The sequence below is a fragment of the Corvus kubaryi genome, unplaced genomic scaffold (assembly GCF_017639235.1).
Source record: "Corvus kubaryi isolate FWS band 111438036 unplaced genomic scaffold, C.kubaryi_AGA036_p1.0 split3-131, whole genome shotgun sequence".
In the NCBI taxonomy this organism is placed as follows: Eukaryota; Metazoa; Chordata; class Aves; order Passeriformes; family Corvidae; genus Corvus; species Corvus kubaryi.
In genome coordinates, this window is record NW_024582083.1 from 7,844,801 (window position 1) to 7,862,618 (window position 17,818).

Consider the following 17,818-nt stretch of genomic DNA (forward strand, 5'->3'; position numbering starts at 1 on the left):
CTGGCGGGCGGCGGCTGCCGCCGCCTACGTGCGGCCGGCGGGGCGGGGCTGCGGGCCCGGCGCTCGCAGCCGGCCGCGGACAGACCCGCGCCTCGGACCCCCAGCCCCGAGCCCCGAGGGCCCCGCGCCCAGCAACGGGAGCGATGCTGATGCTGGACTGCACTTCAGAGGTGAGCTTTGGCAGGGGCTGTCTGTGGTTCTGTCTTACCGGGAGCACGGCTGCGGAAGTGAATGAGGTGTAGTTTGCCTGGAGCTGCTGCTATTAATGTTGGGGCGCTGCCGCTGTCGATCGGTATTTCTGGTTAAGAGATTAAAAGCCGAAAAAGTCTTTCTTGCACTGCTCTTTTTATAAAAAAAAAAAATTTAAAAGGCAGTCTCAAGGAACATGAAGATCCAGTAATTTGCAAGGGGAATGTTTTTTGCTGTGATGCAGTGTTCTGAGACCTGCCGTGGCTTACACTGGCAGTAACATTTCTTTTTTTCTTTTGATATCTTGTTTCAGTCTGGTAGTTTCAGCAACTTATTTGAGATAGGAACCGGTGTGAACGCACCTGCAGATGCCTTTGGTCAGTCTCCAGCTCACTTGGCTGCTTGTGGTGGTGAAGCTTTTTTTCTACTGTGGCAACTGCAGACAGGAGCAAATCTGAACCAACAGGTAAGAACACATACATTTTATTCCTTCCACTTCTAATCTGGCATATCAGTAAATCCATTTAATATTATTTACATACTTTTTATCTAAAAGAGGTTTTTCTTATACTCAGTTGTATTGCATGCATATTGGATTTACTTATTCTAGAGTAACTTCTTGCATGAATCAGAAATCCTGTCTATATTGCATTAGCAATTTCACTTGCAATGTATAATTCAATTTTCACAATTAAAATGCTGCATGCAGCTGTCCAAACAACTTAATTCTTTTACACAACTGAGTATTTTTCCTCCAAAAATTCTGTCCCTACTTCCAGTAAATGTAAGGATTCTTACTCTAGTTGCTTAGTTTAATTCCTCATACATCTGAGCTGGTAGCAAGCTATTGGTCACAGCAATCCCTGAATGGTGCTCAGAGATGCTGTTAATCGATGCAGAGAGTATTCTGTGTAAGTTATCTTTTAAAAGGCAAAGGTTAAACAATGAGTACTGCAGGGGACAACACTTCTACTTTGTGGCGATGAATACACTAGATATTTAACGGCAGTTACCAAGTACACTTTACTAGCTATATTCCTTTAATCTCTCTCTCAGCTCACAACAGACTGGTATACATAAACAGTCATTTTGGAGACAAGACAGCTTTATCCTCTTCCTCTTCTTTCAAATGATTGTTAAATTGCGTTTTTAGGATTGCCTTGGAGAAGCCCCGATACATAAAGCAGCAAAAGTTGGGAGTTTGGAATGTCTTGCTCTCCTTGTTGCTGGTGATGCTAAAATTGAGTAAGTTGAGCTACATTTAGTAACTTCAGTAAGAGTGTCAAAGGACGTGCTTTTTACGCAGTACATTTAACTTGCTCAGAACATGCGTGCTAAGGCTGCAAATAGAGCATGACTATAGCCCTAATAGTATTAACAACTGACATAAACACCAAAGGAGCACAGACCACATGCTATTGTTTAGCTATATACCTCTGTAACAACTGCTGAGAGAATATTCCTGATCATAATCTCACCTTCTTGCCTTTCTGATATGCTAAGCCAGTAACAGTCTGATGACAAATTTATTTTAAAGTAATTATTCCTTTTTGAATTTAATACCTGCCCCCTCTACAAGCCCTGTGCTATCCTTGACAAACCTTCTTGGTATTGATTCCCTGTACTTACTTTTATTCATCTGCCTAAATTAACACTTAATCAGTGCTTGCTCATTATTCCAGTTTAATTGGTTATTGTTAATTCTGTATTTCAGCTTGTGCAACAACAGTGGACAGACGGCAGCAGACCTCGCACTGGATTGTGGCTTTCTGGAATGTGCCAAGTTCCTCAGGACAATTCAGCACACTCAGGCAATGAAACTGAGAGGACAGTCTGGACACTCGCTAAGTGACAAACATGGCTTGCAGAGAGAGGATCCAACTGCACAGAAACAAGAAAGTGAAAACAGCAGATCCATAAACAGGAAGAGGAGAAGATCAGATGGTGTGTAATAGTGTTGGTTTAATACAATTCAGAATATTCTAAAAAATGTTTTTAGCATCTAAGTAAAACAAATGTGTGTTAGAGCAGTCAGATTTAGAAGCCTGCTAGTAAGGATGAAGTTGCATTGGTATTTAAGGTTAGGGTCTTCTTGGAAATGGACAGTACATGTGGGATGCCATTTAAGAGGCTACTTTAACACAGAAGAAATAAAAATCATAGGTTCTCTTACTGATGTACTGATGAAGTAGCTACAGACTTGTTTTGTTTGTTTCTATGACAGATCTTGTCACCTAGCTGCCAGAAGAAACAGCTGTAATCCCAACATGAAATAAGGGGAATCTGAAGTCTGAAGAACCATGACTGGATGATACACTGAGCAGTCAGATGTGTGTGCTGGGACACTGTCTCCTTCTGAGAAGGAGGAAAGCTTGTTTATTGTTACTTCTTACAGAAGAATGCTGTGAGGTTTTTCCCCCCCCTAGAATACTTGTATTCATACAGCTATAAATAAATGAGCATGTAAAAATTCTCTTGCATTTTTTTTTCTGTGTAAATATGAGAGCAAAATCAATAAAACTCAGTACATATAGCCATTCTTCTCCCACTCCTAAAATGCATCATCAAGAGTACCAGCAGCAAACAAGGCCTTTGAACAGATTCATAATGGACAAGACAGCTGGCTACATGGAATTTGAAAGGCAGAGGACACTTCATCCTTTTGTCATGAAAGAATTCCATAAAACAAAAGGATTTGGCATTGAGTCTACAAACATTTTAGCAGAAGTTCTATATAAACACAAAGTTGTCCTATGGAAAAGTATGGAGTATTCGTTGCCTAATAAATACATTTGTAAGGAATACAGTTCAAAGCAGGTAACTTATTTCTAGAGGTTTCATTTAAAAAAAATAGTTTCTTAATTTAAGTTATTCAAGCAACATTTCTGTTTCAACTGGGTTTTGATTGACTTAAAGCATTATTTTGATAAATGACAGGACAGTTTTATCTACATCAGCTATTATTCTGTCTCAGCACGTTCAGTGTAAGAGTGAATTCAAATAGCTTTTGGTCGTTGAGGTAGGCACAGATTATAATAGGTGTCCTTGTTCCAAAAGTCCGGGCCCTTCCATCCACACCAGCCCTGTCCAAGGAAAAGCAAGATAGCTTTTAAATCTACTATGAATTCTGGTTTTCCTGTCTACTACTATTGCATCTATTCTTATTTTATTAATCATACTAATCTAAGTTGTATGAATTATTTTCAAATGTCTACAGAATGCAATGACAATTTTCAGAAGGTTCTCTACGTGCCTGGAAACACATAAATGGAAAACACATTACAGGGACTCTCTCCCCCTTCCTCCTTCCCCAGCTTAGTTCTTAGAAAGTATCATCTCCTCCCTATCCCCACCTCCCCACTACCTTCTGCTGCTACTGAGAGGTTAATGTTATTCTGAAACCACCATTGTCACAGCTTCCTTTTCTCATTCTGAATCCATGCCTTCTTTGGTAATAGTTGATATTTCAGACCCAAACAGAGCTCCTAATACCAGAAATTGTGCTGTTCAACCTGATTCAGGAGAAAGAAAGTCTAACAAAGCTTTTAAGTTTGCAGAGTACCACACAATTATTGGAGGTGTTTTTGAAGAAAAGAGCTGCCCACAGTCTACCTTAGTTCCTCCCCAGACACTTCTGATGAGGAAAGTGGATTCTGCATGTCTTTGTCCTCCTGGACCACTGGACCATTTGTAACAGCCTTTGGTCCTACATGTTCTTTGGAAATTGTTTCTTCCTGTATTCATTTCAAGCTTTGACCATTATAGGCCAACAAAGTGTTTCTTAAATAGCTTTTTTTCTTGTTTTTGTTTTTCTTTTGTTGTTTTTATTTCGGTTGGTTTTGGTTTTTTGGGGTTTTTTTTGTTAGGCCTACACAAGGGTATCAAAGATTCTAAATAGAAGTTATTATTTGCAACTTAATATGAGAAACAGAAAAGACATTCATTGCCCAGCACTGACAGGATGATTTAGCTGCTTTCAGAGTTTACATTTCTGACACTATGTTTACTGGTTTGTAATGTGCTGCATCATCCCTTTTGGTGGCTTTAAATGTGGAAATGCATTACATACCCTTGAGCCCTTTAGAGTTTCTCCACATTTTCAAAACAGTTCAGTACCTACCCTCTGAACATAGTTCAAGGTCTGATCTGAGAATGGTTAATGTAGGATGTTTAAAATAACCTTTAAAATTTAAAATAAATTATCTTCTCTGCTTCTTCTGCCTGAACAGAATTTTCTGGTTTTTCAAAATACAAAAGACATTTATCATATATACTCCTGGGTAAAAGGGGAGATGGGTGAATTCAGATAAAATAAAGAACACTGTTTTACAGTATAGTAAGTTGATGTACTTGCTGATCTGATACATCTCCTCCAAAGACACTAAGTTTCAGAAACTGACAATACTTAGCATATTGTAGTATACAGGTTAACTGGGGTCAGCACTGTTTCCATAAGGAATGGAGAAGCCATAGAATGGCCAGTTTGTATTTGGCTGGACATTATCTGTTTAATGCCAAAATACATGTATATACATAAATGTGTGTGTATATATGTGCATCAAGCCTCACCTTTTCCAAAATAACATGCAGATCTTCTCCTCCAGTGTAATGTGGGTCTAGAATCAAGTATTTTATGTGCCCTGTAATCTCATTCCAAGCCACTCCTAATATCGTGTGAGCCAAAACACCTCCACCTAAAATAGGAGAAACACAGATTGCTAAGTTTTTTTTCACTGAGATTGACTTAATGTACAAGGGTTAAATAAAAGTACATCAAAACCTTCTATTAACATATTAACTTGGTTATCACGATAATTCTGAAAGTGTCTGACATAGGATTCTTCACATTATTAAACAACATATCTTTACTACATCTAAGAAAGATTAGTTGTAGTAACTAAAATAAGTAGAGAATTTATTTTCCAAATTTCTTCCAAGCAAGGCAGGTTAAATCCTCAACACTTCCACCAGATGAAGTCAAGAATATTTCAAACATCTCTTTTGCACTTTTTCTTTAAAGAAACCTAACTGTAGAAAAGAAACCTGTAAAATTTCCTGGTGGTAGAAAGACTGAAATTAGAACAGAAATCAGGATTTCTGGGTAAGGTTTATCTGCTGTTTTCTACAAAGTTACATCAATGAATATCAGGGGCAGAATAGTAAATTCTGATTTCCAGCCTGCAAACAGGAAAAGGGCATATTTTGATGAGATGGGCACAGGTCAACTCTTGCATGTTTCTTTCAGATAACATGCAATACTTTATGTCCCTGCAATATTGTAGTAATAGCTCCACACAGCAGGTAGGGATTACAAAATCCCTGGAAGAATACAAGCAAAACCAATCCCCAAAACGCACCCTCAAAAAGCCAATCTCCAACCCTCCAACAACAACAAAATTAAAGCCATCTACAAGAGAGCATTACAGGGATGGATAAGTTATAGACTAAAAGATTTTTCAATATAGGATTCTACATTCTTGAAATTCAGACAAAAAGACTGCTGGAAGGCCAAGAATATTTAATTGACTCATTGAATGGTTTGGGTTGTAAGGGACCTTAAGCATCACCTACTTCCAACACCCCTGCCATGGGCAGGTCACCTCCCACTAGACCAGGTTGCTCAAAGCTCCATTCAACCTGGCCTTGAGCCTTGGGCCACTCCCGTGGCCTTGGGGCACCCAGAGCTTCTCTGGGCAGCCTGTTCTGGTGTCTCACCACCCTCACAGGGAGACATTTCTTCCTAATATCTGATCTAAACCATCACCATACCAAAGTCTGGACTTCTGGCACCTATATTTTGAGAAACTTACACTGTATTATGTAATGCCAAATACAGATTGCAAAAATTGCTAAAATTAATTTTATTAAAGTTGAAAATAATAATATCAGTATTACTAATTTCCTAAAACACAGCATGGAAATAGTTCAGTTAATGTCACAGTATTCTTACAAATGGAACTTCTTCTCTTACCAATATTTCAGATTATTAAAACTGGTCTTAAATCAAATTTGGAAAATACCCTTCTCTTCCAAGCCAGATAAACAGTACTGTTCTCTGAGGGGAAGTTCTGGGGAACTCTATGAACTTCTGCTCCTGTAGAGAATGTTCTGACTTAATAGCAATTTATGAAAACACCATTTAGACTGACTTTTGTTACCATGTTTAATACTGAGTTTGAAAGAAATACTGAATTAAAAAGATACCAGCCAAACTAAATTGTGTAATTTTCAAAGCTACCTTGGGAATACTGTAATTTTTAGTTCATCTACAGTTTTGATTAACTCTTGAACAGTAAATTAAATGGGTTCTAATTTAAATGAAACTCAGCACAGGGAGGCCATGCACTTTCATTAGCATTCTTCAACTCTCAAGCACTTACCAATCATAATTGGAGTTCCCTCAGTCTTGAAATGATTAGCAAGCTCTCTTCCCTGCAGTGCTAGTTCAGAACCCTGGCTAGGTAAGAAGAACAATAATAGATTTGTCATTCTCACTAGGCTTACTTCTCTAATTATTCATTAGACTTGTTCACTGCATAGACAACTGATTAGAAAGTCACTTGGATTATTCCTTCGTAAACTTCCTGAGACAATCTGAAAAACGTTTTCTAACACAAGGTCTAGTAGCTAGGTGAGGAAATTAATACAGACATTTTTACTATTTTGTCTTTATATTTCTTTATATAGTGGCTAATCTTTTTAAAACCCAATGAAAGTCTGTGTGCCCACTTTCCAAGCAGAGAGAATGGATTAAATGCAGTCAGAATACAAAACTGGAACTCTGAGAAACGGTGCATTTATGATAATGGTTCCAGTACCGGTGTTGCTAGTGCAGCTGTGATGTCTTATTTCCATAAGGAATTAGAGATGTTAGCTGGAAATAAGCCCAAGGCAAAAATGCCAGTGACCAGCTGAAAAAGCTGCATGATTGTTTCTTCTTCCCAGCACGGTACTGATGTTGGTTTTTCATAACACTGAAAAAAACTGGTGCTCCCTTGTAGCAGCACTATGAACAATTCTACTCAGTTCATATGCAGGAATGAAAATCTTCCTACTGGCAGGGCCTGCCCCAGCTGCTATAAATAATAGGTGGATGATCTGCCAGTACAAGCTCTGGAACAAAAAAAATTATTAAAATATTGAAGACCTGAACTATTTTCATAACATTAAGGATCCCCATCACCATGCTCTTTTAGAATATCTACACTGTGATTTTACTCTAAATAAACTTAACACATGAGAAGTATTTTGACTTTATTTTCATACACACTGTTAGTATATGCTCTTAATTTCATGATTGTATTTATCACATGTGTAAGGATTTGTTAGTCTGCTTAGTACTAGCTTAGTGGTGCCTAAATGATAAAAATATGGTGATTTTTCTTTTGATAAATGCTAAAGATTATTCTTTTTGTCCCAAATATCTTCATAGGGTCCTTCATTGTGTATGAGAGCATCAGATTGTCAGAATGGAAACAAATTCCTTGCTTTATTTGCCACACAAACACAAAAAGGAGAACATTATTTTCCAGACTTCTCAACAATTTGCCTCAATCCTAAACTCACAAGCTAGGCCTGTGGCTGCAGCAATAATTTATTTGTCAGTGCGCATTCAGTTCTCTGTGGTCATCAGACTGTGTGCCTGCATCAAAAATTATGTTTGTGGTTCAAAGGAAAAGGCTGAATTCCAGATCAGTTTGCATATCATTAAGCAATTTATAGATTGAGCACACCCAATGGGAGCCACATTTCTTGTGGAAGCATTAGACCATTGCGTTATAAAACTGGGCAACTTGCATATTATTAAGCAATTTATAGGAACTGGAAACTGGAACTCCAAGCTCCCAAGAAATTTAACACCACCTTCATCTGTAAGCACTTAGCACAACTAAAGGTGGAATACAGGCTTTATAAGCAAGGAATTCTTAAAAGACTTATTATCTCTTTAATTATCCCTCTTCTCCCATGTACTGTAATCATGATTTGCATTTTAAGGCATTCAGTCTTTTTAGCAATTACCAAGCTACTAAACAGGTAGTGATTCTTACCTGACAAATAATATTTTGGATGTTATTCCAAAAAGCTGATTCAAAACAAGCTGTACCTCAATTGAACCAATCCATTGCCGTGACCCAACAAATGCCGCAGGCTTGTCTCCAGCATCAACCAGTGCCTTTGCAACATCATAATGAGGAAGAAATCCAAGTATCAACAACATATAGTAGGGAATTTCACCACTTTTTGTGAAAAAAGTTGGTTTATATATATGGGCATGTGTTTTGAACCTAGATGGTCAAAAGCAGACCAATGAATGTTGAATTCATCATTGTGGTTCTGTTTTGGAAATGCCCCTTTGAGCAGTAATGCAGAACTGTGTCCATGAGCAGAGACTATAACCCCAGGTCCACAGGCAGACTTCAGGCTGGGAGGGTAACCACTGAACTGTTTAATAATGGAGAGTGTTATTTGTACACTGCAGAAGCCATTTCATAGACTGATAAGCTTGGATTTCTATTCAAAGCACTCAGGAAAGGATCCATAAAACAGTGCTCTGAGGAAGAGGCCACTGACACATGTCAAAGGTTATGGTTTATTTTAAACTCTTTTTCATTCTGAGACTTGTAGGTTACATGCAGCACTTGAGAGGGGCCTTTTCTGCTCAGGACACAAAGCCCATAAGGTCTCCTGTAGGCTACTGCCCTCTTTTAGATGCCCAAAAGTACTACAGGAGTGCACAGACTTCGATAGCATTCGGGTGCGGATTGAGAAATGTTCAGGTAATGCAGTTTTACCTTTAGTGTTCACATCCCTGCTACATATGATAAAATTTTTTTAATGGAATGAATTAAATTTTACTGAAAATGTTCAGTAAATAAATGTAACACAAAGAATTACATTTAGAAGACTGAAGGTAACTGCAGTATTCCTTGATAGGCATATCCAAGTATGGGTATTAGCTACAAGCCTACAGTTTTACTTCAGTGCTGTTAACAGAAATGAACATATTCAAGTATGCATTTGAATTCAAAACAGAAAAAGAAGTGAAGGAGAGTTCAAAAATCAGGAAGAGCACACTACTGTCAATGGCAAAGCTGCAAAAGGTGTCAGTAAATTCATGTGTAGCATCTGGGAACTAATCCAGCTGTCACTTAATATGACAGCCAGTTTTAAAACTGATTTTAGCATGACACATTGGGTTCTTTGGTCTCTTTTCACTTGACAAAACCACTGAAAATGTCGTATCACAGCTTCTAATAGAATTTTACTCCAAGGAAACATTTAAAAGACTATTTTAAGGTATCTTATTTGTACAGATAATGTCACCCAACACAGATAAACAATTCAGAACCACCAGTTCAATTTAAGGGACAAAAAAGTCCCACAAATCCAAATTCTAAAATGTATGAATTTGACATTTAAAAAATAACCTACACAAACCTTTCTAGACAAATATGCATAAAATAATCTTAAATATTCTGTACCTGTTGAATTTCCTTGTGTGTGGGTATAGGTCTATCCATGTAGCCTTGGTGCTTGAACCAAGAACAGATTGTCTGCAAAGACCGATAGGCACAGCCCCAGCCACTGTCATCGATGCGATCCTGCATATAGTGGTGGTAACTGTACACACCTTGTACTAAATAAATCTGCACAGCAGGAGAGAACACAGAAGCATCTGATCACACTTGCATCAGTTTTCAGAGAAGTCATATAACCTGTCGCTTGCACTGTAAAGTTTTCAGTTGGGGACTGCAAATCTTGGGAAGATTTGAAGGGTCATTATTCATACATGATTACTCTGCCTGTTTTTGTCTCCTAAACTTCTCTGTTCACAGTTTTAGTTTCTTGTCCTGGTTCTGAGAAACTTTTCAGAATATACGCTAAAAATGTGTACATTATTTTCCCAAGAAAATCCAATTTCTTTGGGACAAATACAGCAAATTAAAGCAATGCCATTTTGTGCAGAGGAGCCCTTTTGCTTAAAAGGTCAAGCCAATTATTTCACTTTCTCATCTACACATCACTGACTATCTAAATTACTTATTTCAATAAAAAAAATTCTCAGTTAAAATAAAAAGGTACTTTCTGCAAAATGTTTCAATTTAAACTTACCATACCAGACTCCATGCCAGGTGAACTAAGATGTAAATGTGGATTTCTGAGATATCCATCTTTATATGGTTCATCTGGAAAATGATAAGCATTTGCTCTCTTGAAATATGGTCTGTCACAAGGCAGATTGTATAACCCATGCAATTCCTACATGCAAGTTCAAATAAAAATAAGAAACACAATTCAAATGTTGGATTAAAAGAAAGATCACATTGTAAGTAGCAATAAAGACATAATTTTAACAGCATAGCTTAGCAAATTATTAAAATACGCTTAATTAAACATTCAGCAGGTATGTTTACTACTAGACCTCACCTCTCCAAGGAAGCTCATGCAGGCTTACCTCCTATCTAAACGGCCCACTATTTTATGCAGCCCTGTTACATAACACCTGCTGCTGGGGCCCCACTGAAGATACCATGAGTGACAGGTTTGTTACGAAAATATGATAAAATACACCATCATAGAAAAGGATTACAGTTTTATCAACACAGTAATGTAGATACACACACCAAATTGTAATCTTAACTGATATTGGAACACGTACTGAGACAAAGTAAAGATATTGGGCTTATAGTTCAAACAGATTCAGTCTATTTTTAAATTTCTTAAGCTGTTTGTTGCACAGCAGCCACATTTAAAGAGATACATTGTCTTATTTCACTGAGCTTAAAAGTGAAAGGAATGATGAGATCATCTAGCATAATGTGTGTAATGTGGGTAATACATTTTAGGCAGATGACCCAGCACTGAACCCAGCTACAGGAGCTGCACTGACACTTCCCATCAGTGGCTAACAGTGAACAGCAGACAGAGAGCAGGAAACGCAAACAGTGCCACCAGTGCCTGAGGCCTCTGCAAACACAAGGCTAGATTGGGTTTTACACACCGTGTAATGCTTCACACAGAAGAAGAAAATGTAAAGTCCCCACAGCTTCTACACCTTTAAGCTGAAGAATATTCTTTCCCTGCTCTCAATACATGAAACTGTGTGACCTGGACTGGTATCAGCCTCAACCTGAAAGGACTGCTGCATCTCAATATTTTTCCACCTCATCCGTATTCTCTTTTCTAGGTGTGCCACCCAGAAGGCAAAAATAAGCCAAAAACTAGCTAAGCCTGGTCAGCTGTGAGCTACAAAAAGCAACCCCCTCCAAACAAACAGACAAAAACCCCACAAAACCACAAGAAAAAAACCAAAACAAACAATCCCCCCCCAATACTAACCTTTTCAGGACGTGTGTTAAAACCTGAATGTAGTAACACACCAAAAGTAAACTGATGTTCTACCATAGAAGTGGAGAAATTCAAAGAATACTGTACTGGAAGTATAATTTAGACAGAATCTTTATCAACCAATTTTTATGTACTTTTAAAGTTTCTATTGTTCCCTTACAAAAATGAGATCTGGCACATTCTATAAAATAACTTCTAATAAATCAAGTTTCCACATTCAGTATAATGCTTTGGTTATAGTAAAAATAAATTATAAAAAAAAGCAGTATCCTAGTATTTATTCTACATTGACTAAATGGAAAGCTTTACCACTGCTTCAATTATAGTAAATAAAAATAAAAAGAAAAGATCAGGTTCTGTTACAGTTTGTTGGCTTTACCTTTCTGTAACTTTCCAGCTGATCATCTGAAATACCTGTAGGATATGAGATGGTTACAAGGTGATTTTTTCCTGGTAACATGAAATGAAATTGTTCTGGTACCACAATTGATGTTCCCTTCACATATTTCATGATACATCTTTCCATGTCAGTTAATTGCCCATGAATTGCTTTCACTAGGAGATTTTGTACCCTGCAAAGTACAAGGGAGAATATTTTAAAAAGTAGAGCAGCAATGGTGAACCATTTTTTCTCACAGCTGTGAGTTATACAATACCTAAATGCATGTCTGACCTGATAGTGCAGATGACTGCACTACTTCAGTGCTTCTGCTCCCACAGGGAAAGGCAGAGCCCAACCGTGCCTTACTCAAAGCTTGTCTGCACACAGAAACGAATTCCTAGTGATTCAATCCTCCAAAATGCAGCTACCCTGCTCTTGTATCAGAGACACAATCAGTATGAGCATTTGCCAATAAATAAAAGTTACATATATGACTAATTTTTTTTTTTTTTGCATTCTATCCACTCCAGTTAGTGTCACTCTGAGTCAAAACCTATGGAAAAAATGCAAGGAAAAAATACAGAGGCAGACTCAAATGTTTTCCATCTGTACCTACCCAGCTGCAGCCCCTAATGTAAGGCTGAGATTACAAAGACTCATCAAATACACCCCAACTCTCACTTTTATACACCTCACATACAAGAATTTGTAGAACATCTTCCTGACTTTCTCAATTCCTTGCTAAGCAATGGTTATGAGTTATCAAATCTGCCAGACATTGATAAACTGAATTTTTTATAGACAGCAAAAGGATCATGTCTCAAGATTATTAAAGTTAACAGCTCTCAACACAAGCTTTTATTATTTACACAGTTAAAAGTACATCACAAAAATGCTATATACTTTTCATTAAACTGATGAATGATATAGTTTTACTTCATTATTTCAAGCAAATGCAGAAATGAAGCTGAAAAATTGCAAGTTCAGGATAACACTTACTTTCCCCATGGTTCTTCTGGAGAAACAGATACAACAACATCAACTGGCAATGTCATATTTATGTAGTGGTGTTCCTTCTTTTCCCTTTCAATGACTGGAGCCAAAGCAGCTAATGAAGATGTCATTTCCAACATGAGGTCTACATTGATGATCTGCTGCTGCAGAGAATAAAGACACCAATAGTACATCTCCAACTACACATGCACCAAGAAGGGAAAAGTAAGATTGCAGATATTTGGTATCAAACTCAGGAATTAAATACTTGAGTTTAAAAAAAGCTGGTAATGTTAAAGACAAACTTCTATGTGTTGATCTACCATAGGTGGATTTCTGCATTCATGTTGAGTCTCAATGACTTTAAAAGCATTCTTTTAAGTCATGTCAATGCCTATTTGTGTACAGAAAAACCTAGGAAGGGTAACTTTTAAAATGTTTAAATAATAATTTGTCTTATATAATTTATTAGTGGCTGAGAAACATACCGTATCCTGTAACTTTTTATCCTTTTTTTTGCCAAGCTTTCGTTTGGTCTCATCATCTTGATCAAATCTGAATTATCAACAAAAAGAGAAATTTCTATAATAGGAAATTAATCTCTTAACCCTGCCCCCCAGTTTTTAAATATACTCACTGTATAAATCGTCTTATCTCCTTACAAGCAGACTCATCAGTCAGCTCTGGAACTGTGGTCATACCATTGTTAGGCCACACATAGACTGGACTGTGGCAAATTCTGAATACAAGAACCTCTGAGGACAGTTTGTTTTCAAGATCACTGAAAACATATCCTAGTGCCTTTTTTGTTGATGCCTCTGAAACACAGCAAGGATATAATTAGCCTAGAAAATTCCCTCACCATTTTTTAATAGCTACTGGGCATACATTTAATAAAGTTGTTTTGACTTGGAATAAAGATTCAAGTGCTGTTATGATCAGAAAAATGACTGGGCAAACAAAAACTGAGGTAAGATTTCACTTAGCAGGTGTGTCTCAAATGTTCACATTCACACCTCCCTGAAAAAAAGTGTACTGTTTCTCTCACATGCTGTCAAATTTACAGAATAACCTACTCTGCAGTCACTTACCACATCTAATAACTCTTAACCAAGCCTACACCTGCAAACAAACTTCTATGTACAGACTTTTATGTATATTCAGGCTTTTGAAAAAAACCTGGAAAGATTCAATCTGAGTCACATGTTTTTGACTTTGGATCATTGTTCAGAAATACAAACCAAAACCAGAGAAACCTTTGGAAAAGCAGGGCCTACATTCCAACTGAGGACCAAATTTTGGCCAACATAAACCTGTAAGCCACAGTCTGGTTTGCCTGAAATTTTATTACTGGTATATACAGTTGTCTTTCAGTTCTTGTAAAGTATTTAACCCAGACCTTACAACCTGAACCAATACTGGATATGACAATATAGGATATGACAGAGTAACTTTGGCACATTAGCCATGTTTTTTTCCTCACTGTGAAGGTTAAAAACCATTAATTTGAATACAATAAGTTTAAAAAGCCTAACAAGCTATCAAAGACCATGCTGTATCTCTCTGATGCATTAACTTAAATTTGGTCACTATTAGATAACTTTTGTACTAGAAGTCTGTAAAAACTACATTATTAGAAAAGTCAAAGGAAAATTGCTCCAAAAGAAAAACCTCACTGCCCTTGAAAGGGAACAGTATGCCATATTTACACACTAAGAGGTGTGAATACCATGCACTCGGACAATTCAAACATCAGCCTGCTTCACTGTGGTTACAAAATTCAAAACACTGTACACAATGTCAAACGAGTAACCCTTCTCTGAGGATGCAACTCACAAAATGCTGCTTTGGATTAGGTCAATCTATTCAACACTTCTGCTCCACATCATGAACTCAAATAAGATCAAGTTCCTTATCAAGGTTCACTAGACAGAATTCAGAGTTTCTACTAGAGACATGTCCTTTTAAAATGCAGAACGACTGAGAGTGGAGCTAAAACCAGCCTCCTTCCCCGTCCTGCCCTACAACAGCTCAATGGCCACTGACAGCCCTGAGCAGGCTTTCTGAAGAGAATGTCACCTTACTGTAACAATGTGGGACCAGAGGAGCCCCTTAATGCCATATGGACTAGTCCCTTGCTATCACATGGAATTGCAGTAGACAATCCCTAAATTCAGTAGAGTGACTAGTTAGCTTGTTCCTCTCCTCTATTTCTCTAGAAAGATTGGACCACAGTCTCAAAATTGTATTATTAATACAGTCCTGTTATAACCAAATTCATTGCCTTAAAGTTTTAAGTTTGCTTAAAATTTCAGGGTCACCTTTGGCTTCAAGCTGAAAAGTGGTCCCAATAACACATCCATAAGTAAGAAGTATATGCAAAGGAAATTAGTTTAAAATGTCAATGTAAAGTTTATTTCAAATTAAAACAAAAAAGATAAGATGGAAAAAAACTCAGAAAATTTACGGAGATAAAGAATAATATTTTGCACTTAATCATTACACGTTTCTGAAGAAGCACTTAACCCTGGTGAAATGCTAAGAAAATAAATATAATAAATAGTTTCTTAATAAAAGTTTATATAAGTATTAGGAAATCTATTAGTCTTATAGACACACCATCAGTAGTTCCAAGCTGAAATGCAAGATCCAAGCCTCCTCTTATTCTGAAGAGTATATCCATAGCTTCTAGAATTACCTAAGGAGAAAAAAGAAGCAACGAAAATGAACAGCCATTTCCACATGCCTTCTCTCAAGCCACAGCTGACTACTGTTATACCACAGTGTGCAAGCACACCAGCAATTACTGCAGCTGTTAAGGTTACAGAAGGCCAGTGAGTAAACAGGGAAGTGAGTGGTGCAGCAGGGCACAGTCACTGCAATCAGCACCTCAATTACACCTTGGAACACATTTCCTACCTAGACACAAATGCCGTAATTTTATACTTCTACCACACAGAAACACTTTAGGTAAAATGTCATTGTTTCTCATTGTTTCAATCCAAATATCATATTTCCCATAATATAAGTTCTTACATATATATATATATATATATATATATATATATATATATATATATATATAAAAAATACTCTTCCAGCTCAAGTAAAGCAAGGACAGAACCAAACAGAAAGGTAACTAGGCACATCTGTAAGTATGCATTCATTAGTTAGGAAATCACAGTTTCAGGGCAATGAGAAAAAAAAAAAAGGGGGGGGGTGACATACACAACCTCTAGAACTAAGGCTGAGTTTCACACTTGACAGGAGAGCTACTTATGCCACCATAGATACCATCCAGCTGTTTCTTCCCCCTTCTGAAGCCCCTGCTCTGTGTCCCCACAACTGCTCACTGCAGACATTTGAACTTCACCAGAGAACTCATGCAGATGGAAAAACACCCTTCTATTAGAGAGGGCTTTTTCAGACAGATCAATCCCTACTAAAGTTCAATGTACCAGACAAAAGCAGCTGTGGCAGTACAGAGAGGAACAAAAGGTGACAGATGAGTGTAGGTACTGCTCAGTCTAACAGTCCACAGAAAGAATGGTTAACAGCTTTAGCTGCTCCAAAACACCACCAAGCACCTGTAAAAATAATTATACTAGGACCCTTTGGAAAGACTTATTGCACAACCAGTTGGTTACAAAGTGCAATGCTATTGCTACTCATGAAATAAAAACGTCAAAACATAGGACTGATTTTCTTTCCATTAAAAGCATTCTAAAGAGAAATATGCAAAATATGCAGGCCTTGAAAATATAATCATCTACTACAGTTTATCCGCTGGTGAAGGATTTTCAGGTTTCAGTGATTCTGGAGTGCCAAGAAGCAGTTTGGTTTCTGAAGCACAACCATGAAGTATTTTAGATAACCAGCTTATCTGCATTAATAGGGTCTTGGAGGGTGGGACCCACAAAAGTGCCAGCCAGAATGTGAAAAAATGTTTGCCTGGGTTGATGTGAAAGATGTTTTTTATTTGAATTATTACTACACAAGAATAATGTTCATGAATAAGAAGAAGAGCTCTGCAAAAGGAGCCACTTTTGATAGTGGCTCATCATGGACATCACAGAATGGGTGAAGCTGGAAGGGACCACAGTGGGTCACAGAACCACAGAATCTTCTGAGTTGGAAGGGAACCACAAGGATGATGAGCCCTACTCTTAAATGAATGGTCCATACTGGGGATCAAACCCACAATCTTGGTGTTAAGGTCATCTGTTCCAAGTTCCCTGCTCAAGCAGGGTCATCCTAGAGCACACTGCACAGGATTGTGTCCAGACAATTCCTGAGTATCTCCAGTGAGGGAGACTCCACAGCCTCTCTGGACAATCTGTTCCAGTGCTCAGTCACTGCACAGTGAAGAAGCTCTTTCTCACATTCAGGTGGAACTTCCTGGGCATCAGGTTCTGCCCGTTGCCTCTTGTCCTATTGCTTGGCACCACCGAGAAGCGCCTCGCACCACTATGATGACCGCTTTCCAACAAATCCCTAACTAAGGGCAGGCAAGCTCAGTCCCCCAAGGGAGAAGAAGAATGGCAGGGGGTATAGGAAGGCGTCAGTGCGGGAGGGGCCACTGCCCCTCGTGTGACACAACCTGGGCCCTGCAGAAAGGGGACCGACGGGCCTCCGCACCTCCCCCCCGAGGTACCCCCGGAGCTGGAGGCCCAAACGCGACCGCCGAGCTCCCAGCCGGCAGCGGGGACACCAGCCCCCAGCCCGCCCCGCCGCTAGCTCAGCCCGAACGGGTACACTCCCCTCCCCGCTAGGTAGGACAGCAACCCACCTACCTAGGCTTCCACCCATCCATCCATTCCCCGGGATGAGGAGAGGGGGGCCGGGCAGGGGAGGGGCGGACTCACCACGTCCGTCAGCGCCGCCGCGGGGGCCGGGCCCGGCCGC

At 38.6% G+C, this 17,818-nt stretch overlaps 3 protein-coding genes across 5 annotated transcripts in view; 1 reads left to right on the top strand and 2 right to left on the bottom strand.

Annotated features, from left to right (window-relative positions):
* The window catches only part of LOC121658268 (LRP2 binding protein), a 15,030-nt gene extending 14,735 nt beyond the window's left edge, over positions 1-295 (bottom strand). Inside the window, exon 1 of the mRNA XM_042014961.1 lies at positions 209-295. The gene's annotated coding sequence lies outside the window, so the exon portion shown is untranslated. The remainder of the gene's footprint in view (positions 1-208) is intronic.
* On the top strand, positions 39-2,662 carry ANKRD37 (ankyrin repeat domain 37). The gene is made up of 5 exons (XM_042014962.1): positions 39-170; positions 503-655; positions 1,343-1,434; positions 1,904-2,133; positions 2,414-2,662. The coding sequence occupies exons 1-5, from the start codon at positions 144-146 to the stop codon at positions 2,425-2,427; spliced, it is 516 nt and encodes a 171-aa protein (XP_041870896.1). The 5' UTR covers positions 39-143; the 3' UTR covers positions 2,428-2,662.
* On the bottom strand, positions 2,521-17,812 carry UFSP2 (UFM1 specific peptidase 2). Of its 3 annotated transcripts, none has more exons than XM_042014955.1 (12): positions 17,779-17,812; positions 15,533-15,611; positions 13,551-13,731; positions 13,402-13,468; positions 12,920-13,077; positions 11,918-12,110; positions 10,303-10,449; positions 9,672-9,836; positions 8,238-8,362; positions 6,570-6,646; positions 4,759-4,883; positions 2,521-3,272 (listed from the first exon to the last, which is right to left on the bottom strand). In XM_042014955.1, exons 2-12 carry the CDS (start codon positions 15,594-15,596, stop codon positions 3,186-3,188), a joined length of 1,389 nt encoding a protein of 462 aa, XP_041870889.1. In that variant the 5' UTR covers positions 15,597-15,611; positions 17,779-17,812; the 3' UTR covers positions 2,521-3,185. The 3 variants fall into 3 exon arrangements, with proteins under 3 accessions (XP_041870889.1, XP_041870890.1, XP_041870888.1); XM_042014956.1 differs by having other exon boundaries at positions 12,920-13,074; positions 17,707-17,786; XM_042014954.1 differs by having other exon boundaries at positions 17,707-17,786.
* Positions 17,813-17,818: the final 6 nt, after the last annotated feature.

Bases quoted from the DNA above. Each gene is read 5' to 3' on its own strand.
- UFSP2 (XM_042014955.1), bottom strand. From the start codon at position 15,596: ATGGATATACTCTTCAGAATAAGAGGAGGCTTGGATCTTGCATTTCAG. The intron at 13,732-15,532 runs GTGTGTCTATAA...GCTGTGTTTCAG, and splicing joins TCAGCTTGGAACTACTGATG to AGGCATCAACAAAAAAGGCA. The intron at 4,884-6,569 runs GTAAGTGCTTGA...CTCCTATTTTAG, and splicing joins GGGAACTCCAATTATGATTG to GTGGAGGTGTTTTGGCTCAC.
- ANKRD37 (XM_042014962.1), top strand. From the start codon at position 144: ATGCTGATGCTGGACTGCACTTCAGAG. The intron at 171-502 runs GTGAGCTTTGGC...ATCTTGTTTCAG, and splicing joins TGCTGGACTGCACTTCAGAG to TCTGGTAGTTTCAGCAACTT. The intron at 1,435-1,903 runs GTAAGTTGAGCT...TCTGTATTTCAG, and splicing joins GCTGGTGATGCTAAAATTGA to CTTGTGCAACAACAGTGGAC.